Source organism: Arachis ipaensis, chromosome B09 (assembly GCF_000816755.2).
Source record: "Arachis ipaensis cultivar K30076 chromosome B09, Araip1.1, whole genome shotgun sequence".
Lineage (NCBI taxonomy): Eukaryota > Viridiplantae > Streptophyta > Magnoliopsida > Fabales > Fabaceae > Arachis > Arachis ipaensis.
Window position 1 is genome coordinate 142999113 of NC_029793.2, and position 8902 is coordinate 143008014.

The following is an 8902-nucleotide window of genomic DNA, read 5'->3' on the forward strand; positions in this document are numbered from 1 at the left end:
ATCTACTAGTAGGTCAATTTTTTACCATCCTTAGCCGCTATTCTTTATGCTGCCATTAAACTGATCAATTTGTTATAATGTTGGTTAAAATTAACCCCTAGAGCATCTCCAATGCATAGTTTTAATTTCATTTTATGGTCCAACAAGATGTCACATAAGTATTTGTGGAACCATATATCATAAAATTTGATTTGAAACTCAATGTAAAATTTGCCATTCCAATGCATAGTCTCATTTTACTAACAACAATACAATAACGTTACAATGTTCATTTAATAAGAATTTAATAAAGTATACAAGTGGCATTATTTTGGTGATCTTTCTTTAAAATGATAAGGTATCTCTTTTTTTATACCAATATCATTTTAGAATTGGTATCTAAAATAAATTTTAAATAATTTCAATTACAGTAAAAGTCAAAAGTGATACCCAAAATTGATTCCATTGGAGTTGCTTTTATAATGTTATTATAGCTTAGTTGTCCAACATTATTCATAAAATTATTATTTCAAATTAAAATGTAGGAAATATTCATGGCTGGATCAGAAACTACAAGCAGCACGATAGAGTGGGCACTCACAGAGCTTCTGTGCAACCGTAATTGCTTAATGAAGGTAAAATCCGAGCTCAATAGAGTGGTTGGAACCGCAAGGGAACTCGAAGAGAGTGACATAGAAAAGCTCCCATACCTTCAAGCTGTGGTGAAAGAAACACTTCGCTTGCACCCTCCCATTCCGTTGCTTGTTCCTCGAAGGGCCATTCAGGACACAAAGTTCATGGGATACTACATACCAAAAGACACGCAGGTCTTCGTGAATGCGTGGGCCATTGGAAGGGACCCAGATGTGTGGAAAGACCCTTTGACCTTCAAGCCTGAAAGGTTTATTTTTTGTGATGGTGGGTCAAAGGTAGATTATAAAGGTCAACACTATGAGTTCATTCCATTTGGTGCTGGGAGGAGGATGTGTGCGGGGGTCCCACTAGCCCACAGGGTCCTCCACTTGGTGTTGGGGTCATTGCTACATCGCTTTGATTGGGAGCTTGATAGCCATGTCACGCCATCAACCATGGATATGAGGGACAAATTGGGAATTACAATGAGGAAGCTTGAGCCCTTGCTTGCAGTGCCGAAGCTTGTTGCTCCATCATGAGTCTAAAGGTTAATTCATCAAGACCTCAGCTGCATTTCATATCGGTTAATCTATTATATGTATGTCTTGTCACTTTCTTTAGTGTTTTTGGGTAGTGAAATATTTACATCTTCACCCTTTTAATGTATTATGTACGTGGTTTGATATGTTGGTATCTATATTAAAAAAGACACGTTATGTGTTCATCATTTCAATTCATGCAAAAACACATCAAAATGGAGAATTTAGATGGAATGAAAACTACTTGTATGAATTTTATTGAAAGTAACTACATAAATTCTGTCTATCTTTCATTTAAATATTGGGAGTTTATGAATTATGATTTATGAGGTATTGTGCGAAAGTAGTTAAATATTTATGTCATCTTCACCCTTTTAATATATTATATATGTGGTTTAATATGTTAGTATCTATGTTAAAAAAGACATTGTATGTGTTCATCATTTCAATTCAAGCATGAGTGATACGGATTTTACAACCACAAACTACCGGTAAGTGCACCGGTTCAAGTAATAAACTCACGATGAGTGAGTGTCAATCCTATGAGGATTAATGGATTAAGCAAATAATAGTCAATCGATTATTCTAGTCAAACAATCAAAATTTAGTGTGTTTAGAAAGCTTTGACATAAACAATTGATGCAGAGTGAAATCGTCGGTTTGGAATTTTCACGAAATAATCACGTTGCAAGTATAGTTCCAAACCAACAGATAACTCACAATCAAAGTTTATTTTTTTTGTCACTTAAGTCAAACCAATAAAAATACTGAGAGTATTAGATATCAGATCATCTCTCGAAAGAATTGCAGGGAAGTATGCATATTATTGGTTATGGGATTTTTTTGCAGTTTTGATAACATGAAACAAGAAATGAAAGGTGCAAGAAAGTAAAGATCAAATAAAGAAATCAAATAGTAAAAGATACTTTTGGCAATGGTTAAGATTCAAGGTTTTCAATCTAGATCATTGACCACAACATGGCAATTACAAAGAGTTAATTCTACTTAGCTATCCTTAACATCGGAGGGAGAAATCAAATGGACATAGTTGATCCGAAAACCAACTAACAACCCTAAATCGCCAATCACATTGGATATCAATGACATCAAGGCACCTAAGTCCTCAATACCAAACCAAGAGAACTAAAAATATACCATAAAACTAAGAGAGACATATCATCAAATACTTTGGTGTGCATAAAAATAAGAGCATGGTAAATTGCAAGAATAATAAATTCTAAGACTACCAATCGCAAGAAATCAACAAAAACAACTAGATTAAACCACAAAAAAACATAAAATATTAAATTGCATTAAGGAAAAGGGAATTAACAATATTGTTCATAAAACTAAAATTGACAAAATAAAGAGATTAAGAAGTAAAACTAAGAGAATTAAGACAATAGAGCAAGGAAATATAAAGAGAGTTGAACTAAAACAAGAATTAAAACTTAGATCTAAGAAATTTAACCTAAACTATCCTAAATTCTAGAGAGAAGTTAGAGCTTCTCTCTCTACAAATCTAACCTAAAACATGGCTAAAACTCAATTATAACTACTTGGTTCATCCTCCCCTCAATTCCTAGTTCAATAGCATCAGAAATGGGTTGGATTGGACCCAAAATACTCCAGAAATCACTGGGCACGTGCTCATTAAGTGAGTCACGTTTTTGATGTGCCGCGTACGCAGTCTTTGGACGCGTACGCGGGCCCCTTAACACAACGTCCACTATAGATAATTACATATCATTTTGAAGCCCATAATGTTAGCTTTCTAATACCATCAGAATGCCTCATTCGAAGCTCTAACGCTCAAGTTATGATCACTTTAGTACAAAGAGGTCAGGGCTGACAACTCTACACATCCTTCACTTTTTCATGAATTCTCCACTTTTGCATGCTTTTTCCTTACTTCTTCAATCCATACATGCCTTATAAAAATGAAATCACTTCAACAAACACATAAAGAATCAAATGGGATTAAAGTGAATTAAATCTAGCAATTTACATGCCTAAAAAGCATGATTTTACTCTAAAGCACAATTTAGGAAGAATTCACAAAACTATGCTATTTTAATAAATAAATATAGGAAAAGTTGAAAAAATCCACTCAATTTAACACGAGATAAACCATAAAATTGTGGCTTATCAACCTCCCCATACTTAAACATAGCATGTACTCATGCTAAACCAAGAAAGATATCAATACAGACTATCTATATGCACTCTATCTATATGCATGCAACTATTCTACCTAATACCATCTAACTATCTATATATATTTACTTAGTCAAAATAAATTAATTTTCAAGAATACATATATAAACAACCAATGGCTAAAACAATCATAACCAAATCCAATCCACAATTGAAATGAGTCATAGATAAGAATTTACAACTTGCAAGATGAGAAATGATCATAGGTGGAAGCATGGAATTGAGCAATCAAACCCATCACTAGATGTGTATACACTCTAGTCACTCAAGTACTTAGGATCGATCCACTCAATTCTCTTCTAATCATGCTTTTTAAGATTTGTGTTTCATCTAACAATCAACAATTATTCAATTTTATAGATACAATTATCATGAGGACTTTTCATAAGGTTTTAATGAGGTTAGGATCAAGGTAAGGATATATATGGCTAAGTGAGCTAGAATTTGAACCTTTGATCAACTTAAGCTCTCACCAAACACATATACAACTGGTGCACGAAATTGTGATCATCAATGGTGCCAACAACTTGGTACACACAATTGTAATCTCAACTCTTTATCACAACTTCACACAACTAACCAGCAAGTGCACTGGGTCATCCAAGTAATAAACCTTACGTGAGTAAGGGTCGATCCCACGGAGATTGTCGGCCTGAAGCAAGCTATGGTCACCTTGTAAATCTCATTCAGGCGGATTCAAATGGTTATGGTGAATTGATAATAAAAATATAAATAAAATATAAACTGGGATAGAGATACTTATGTAATTCATTGGTGAGAATTTCAAATAAGCGTATAGAGATGCTTTCGTTCCTCCTGAACCTCTGCTTTTCTGCTGTCTTCATCCAATCATTCCTACTCCTTTCCATGGCAAGCTTTATGTTGGGCATCACCGTTGTCAATGGCTACATCCCGTCCTCTCTGTGAAAATGGTCCAATGTGCTGTCACTGCATGGCTAATCATCTGTCGGTTCTCGATCATACTGGAATAGGATTTACTATCCTTTTGCGTCTGTCACTACGCCCAGCACTCGCGAGTTTGAAGCTCGTCACAGCCATCCCTTCCCAGATCCTACTCGGAATACCACAGACAAGGTTTAGACTTTTCAGATCTCAGGAATGGCCATCCATGGGTTCTAACTTATACCACGAAGACTCTAGTATCTCGGACTCGGTCCCCTGTATTAGATATCTAAGAGATACTCATTCTAGCTTGTTTGCATGTAGAACGGAAGTGTTTGTCAGGCACGCGTTCATAAGTGAGAATGATGATGAGCGTCACATAATCATCACATTCATCATGTTCTTGTGTGCGAATGGATATCTTAGAATAGGAATAAGTTTGAATTGAATAGAAAAACAATAGTACTTTGCATTAATCTGTGAGGAACAGCAGAGCTCCACACCTTAATCTATGGTGTGTAGAAACTCTACCGTTGAAAATATATAAGTGATAAGGTCCAGGCATGGCTGAATGGCCAGCCCCCATAAAGGTCTAAGATAGCATAAAACTGATCAAAGATGTAAATACAATAGTAAAAAGTCCTATTTATGCTAAACTAGTTACTAGGGTTTATAGAATTGAGTAAATGATGTAGAAATCCACTTTTGGGCCCACTTGGTGTGTGCTTGGCTCGAAGGCTATCATGAGGGTCCTTGAGCTCAGACCAACACCATTTGAAGAATCTAGTTACCATGTAAGAGTCCGTGGTGACCCTGACTACGAACAAATCGTCAACGACATTTGTGCTACAGGGGCTGACTGGGTAAGGAATTCCAAGAGAATGCCAAGGTTCATTAGAAGAGGAGACTTTTTCCTGGAAGCTAAGGGATGGTTTGAAATTGTAAGGAGATCCATCCTCCCTACTACAAACAATTTAGAGGTAAATATCACGAGAGCCACCATGGTGCATTGTATTATGACAGGAGGGGAAATAAGAGGCCTTAAACGTGTAGAGGCTTCTCTTGGAGTTGAACGCCAGTTTGTAACCTGTTTCTGGCGTTTAACTCCACTTTGCAACCTGTTTCTGGCGTTTAACTCCAGAATACAGCATGAAATTGGCGTTGAACGCCAGTTTTCTTCATCTAAATTCGGGCAAAGTATGGACTATTATATATTGCTGGAAAGTCTTGGATGTCTACTTTCCAACGCAATTGAGAGCGTGCCATTTGGAGTTTTGTAGCTCCAGAAAATCCACTTTGAGTGCAGGGAGGTCAGAATCCAGCAGCATCTGCGGTCCTTCTTCAACCTCTGAATCTGATTTTTGCTCAAGTCCCTCAATTTCAGCCAGAAAATATCTAAAATCACAGAAAAATATACAAACTCATATTAAAGTCCAGAAATGTGAATTTTAATTAAAAACTAATAAAAATATACTAAAAACTAACTAAATTATATTGAAAACTATGTAAAAACAATGCCAAAAAGCGTATAAATTATCCGCTCATCACAACACCAAACTTAAATTGTTGCTTGTCCCCAAGCAACTGAAAATAAAATAGGATAAAAAGAAGAGAATATACTATAAATTCCAAAATATCAATGAAACTTAGCTCCAATCAGATGAGCGGGACTTGTAGCTTTTTGCCTCTTGAATAGTTTTGGCATCTCACTTTATCCATTGAAGTTCAGAATGATTGGCATCTATAGAAACTTAGAATTCAGATAGTGTTATTGATTCTCCTAGTTCAGTATGTTGATTCTTGAACACAGTTACTTTATGAGTCTTGGTCATGGCCCTAAACACTTTGTTTTCCAGTATTACCACCGGATACATAAATGCCACAGACACATAACTGGGTGTTCAATCGATTGAGTAACAACAACAATCGATTGTTTTGAAGCATTCATTCGATTGGAAAGTATAAACAATCGATTGGTTTAAGCTTTTTACCATTCTACCTTACAACTTTCAATCGATTGTTTTGTGATATGGTGTAAACCAATCGATTGAGTTATCATTCAATCGATTGTTTTGAAAAACCAATCGATTGAATTCAAGGAAACACGATTTGGAAGCCATGGACGAACGTGAGTACATACATGTATTTACCTAAGTTATTATAACATTACAAATTTTTATAGTACTCCTAACATTTTTTAAGCCATTTTTTTTAAATTGTTTTGCATAGGATAAAATATTTTTTATAGTATAATTTAAAAAAATTTATTAAAAAAATTTATTAAAAAATTATTCTATGTAAAATAATTTAAAAAATGGCTTAAAAAATGTTAGAAGTACTATAAAAATTTGTAATGTCCTAATGACTTAGAACATTAAAGAAATACTCCACATAGTCACTAATAATTTAGAAATTAAAGAAAAAATATTTTTATCATGTATTTACCTAAATCACTAGAATATTACAAACTTTTATAGTACTCATAAAATCTTTTAAGCCATTTTTTAAAATTATTTTGTATAGAATAAAATATATTTTTTAATTATTTTGTATGGAATAAAATATTTTCTTTCATTTCTAAATTATTATTGACTATGTAGAATATTTTATTTAAAATTTGAGTACATGCATGTATTTACCTAAGTTATTATAACATTACAAATTTTTATAGTACTCCTAACATTTTTTAAGCCATTTTTTTTAAATTGTTTTGCATAGGATAAAATATTTTTTGTAGTATAATTTAAACAAATTTATTAAAAAATATTCATGAACTATTAAAAATGGATAGAAAAGTATTGTATGGAATTCGAATTGATAGCTCATTAATATTTTAAAAGAAGTCTCGTAATTAAATATTTTGTTAGCTTTTTTTAACGTATGAAATAAAATATATTTTTTTTTATTTTTAAATTTTTAATTTTTTTAATAATTTTTTTAATAAATTATTAATTTTTTAACAGCATAATTCGAATTATACCATGAATTATAGTGTGTGTAATTTGAACCAAGCTGGTTCGAATTATGTAGAAATGGAGTTCGAACTAAGTTGGTTCAAACTACATATAAACGTACGTTGGTGGATTCATGAAGCAGTTTTCGTTTTGGCTTATTCACGTAAATTATTTTCTCCCTTGATTTATTTCTGTTTTTTGTCCTATAATTTTTATACCAAAAATTTTATACGATATTATTTAAATTTATCTGTTTAGATAAATTTTAAGATAAATCTAAAAATTGATTATAACGTGAAATATATAACTAGATGGCTATATAAATTAAGGAGACTTGCTTGCGATGTCCATTTTCATGTTTTGTGCTTCCAATAAGATGAACAAAACAAATTATTATTATTATTATTTATAAACTATCATCTATGTGGCTATGTAATGATATTCACAAATGAATTTTAGCTATATAATAATTCAAATAACATTGTTGATTAATTAAATATTTTAACTTTATATATTGATATCTTCTAAAGTCAACCAACAAATTTGTATACTAATCTTAGAGTGTGTTAAATAAAATATCTTATTAATATTGTAAAACATAAATCCCGATAATACGAGTAAAAACTGAGAGAATATTATTCTCACTATCAAAATAACAATCCATTGCGTTTGGGAATTGAGTAGTACATTTTAAGATAAATATCTAAACTTTATCTTATGTATTAGGAATCTTAGTAAAAAGTATCTAACAAAGAGAAAATGACAATTCATTGAAATTATTTATATTTTGTCTCTGGGGAGAATAAAAAAATCCGATACGGTTCTGTTAAGTAAAATACTTGCAGAGTTCAGAGTTCCAATTTTGAATTGGCTCCACAGGCACGATGACAACCTTGATTAATGATATGATATTGATAATAAGGGCAATACCATTCATTATTATGGACAAATCACACATACTGCCAAACTTTCTCATAAATTATTGGTACCAACCTAACGTATCTACTATCGTTTAACCTATAAATTAGTTCATGAGAAGAGATTTTGTGAAGAAAACTTAGGTGCAATTAACTTCACATGAAGTTATTAATTAAGAATTATTAGATAAAATTTAGTTAAATTAGTCAAATTATTTAAGATTTTTCAACTATTAATTTTACGTAAAGTTGGCTGCACCTGAATTTTCATCTTTTTTTTATGTACCAATTTTCTTAATTTTGTTTTCTTTTAATGTTTTCTATGTCTTTAATTAGGTGAATGTTTCCATCCTCTTAATAAATTACATCTGCCTATGTGTATCACTATTAATGGTTTATATATTTCATTAATGTATTTAAAAATTGATACAATTTAATGTATTTTCACCTATTTTACTGTTAATTGGTCCTGATTTAACACCATTTACTTGACAACATGTTAACATGTGTCCTACTGTCCTACTAATATCAAACTCCTCCACATGAACTATCATTTTGGGTTTAACAATATTAACAATATACATACATTATTTATCAACTTTTACAAATAAGAGTATCAAATTAAAGGAATGTCCTTCTTTATTACTACTTTTAGATAGCTCTTTTTCATTTTTTTCCCTTACAGTTTTTTTTTTTCCATAAGTCAGTATTATACAATGTTAAAAAATTGTGTTTTCATAGGAAATTATAATAAAAAATG

The 8902-nt window shown here is 32.0% G+C and overlaps 1 protein-coding gene across 1 annotated transcript; it reads left to right on the forward strand.

The window, feature by feature from the left end:
* On the forward strand, positions 508-1448 carry LOC107616181 (cytochrome P450 76A1-like). Its single transcript, XM_021111025.1, has one exon. The coding sequence runs from the start codon at positions 534-536 to the stop codon at positions 1149-1151; it is 618 nt and encodes a 205-aa protein (XP_020966684.1). The 5' UTR covers positions 508-533; the 3' UTR covers positions 1152-1448.

Coding starts and splice junctions, on each gene's coding strand:
- LOC107616181 (XM_021111025.1), top strand. CDS start 534: ATGGCTGGATCAGAAACTACAAGCAGCACGATAGAGTGGGCACTCACA.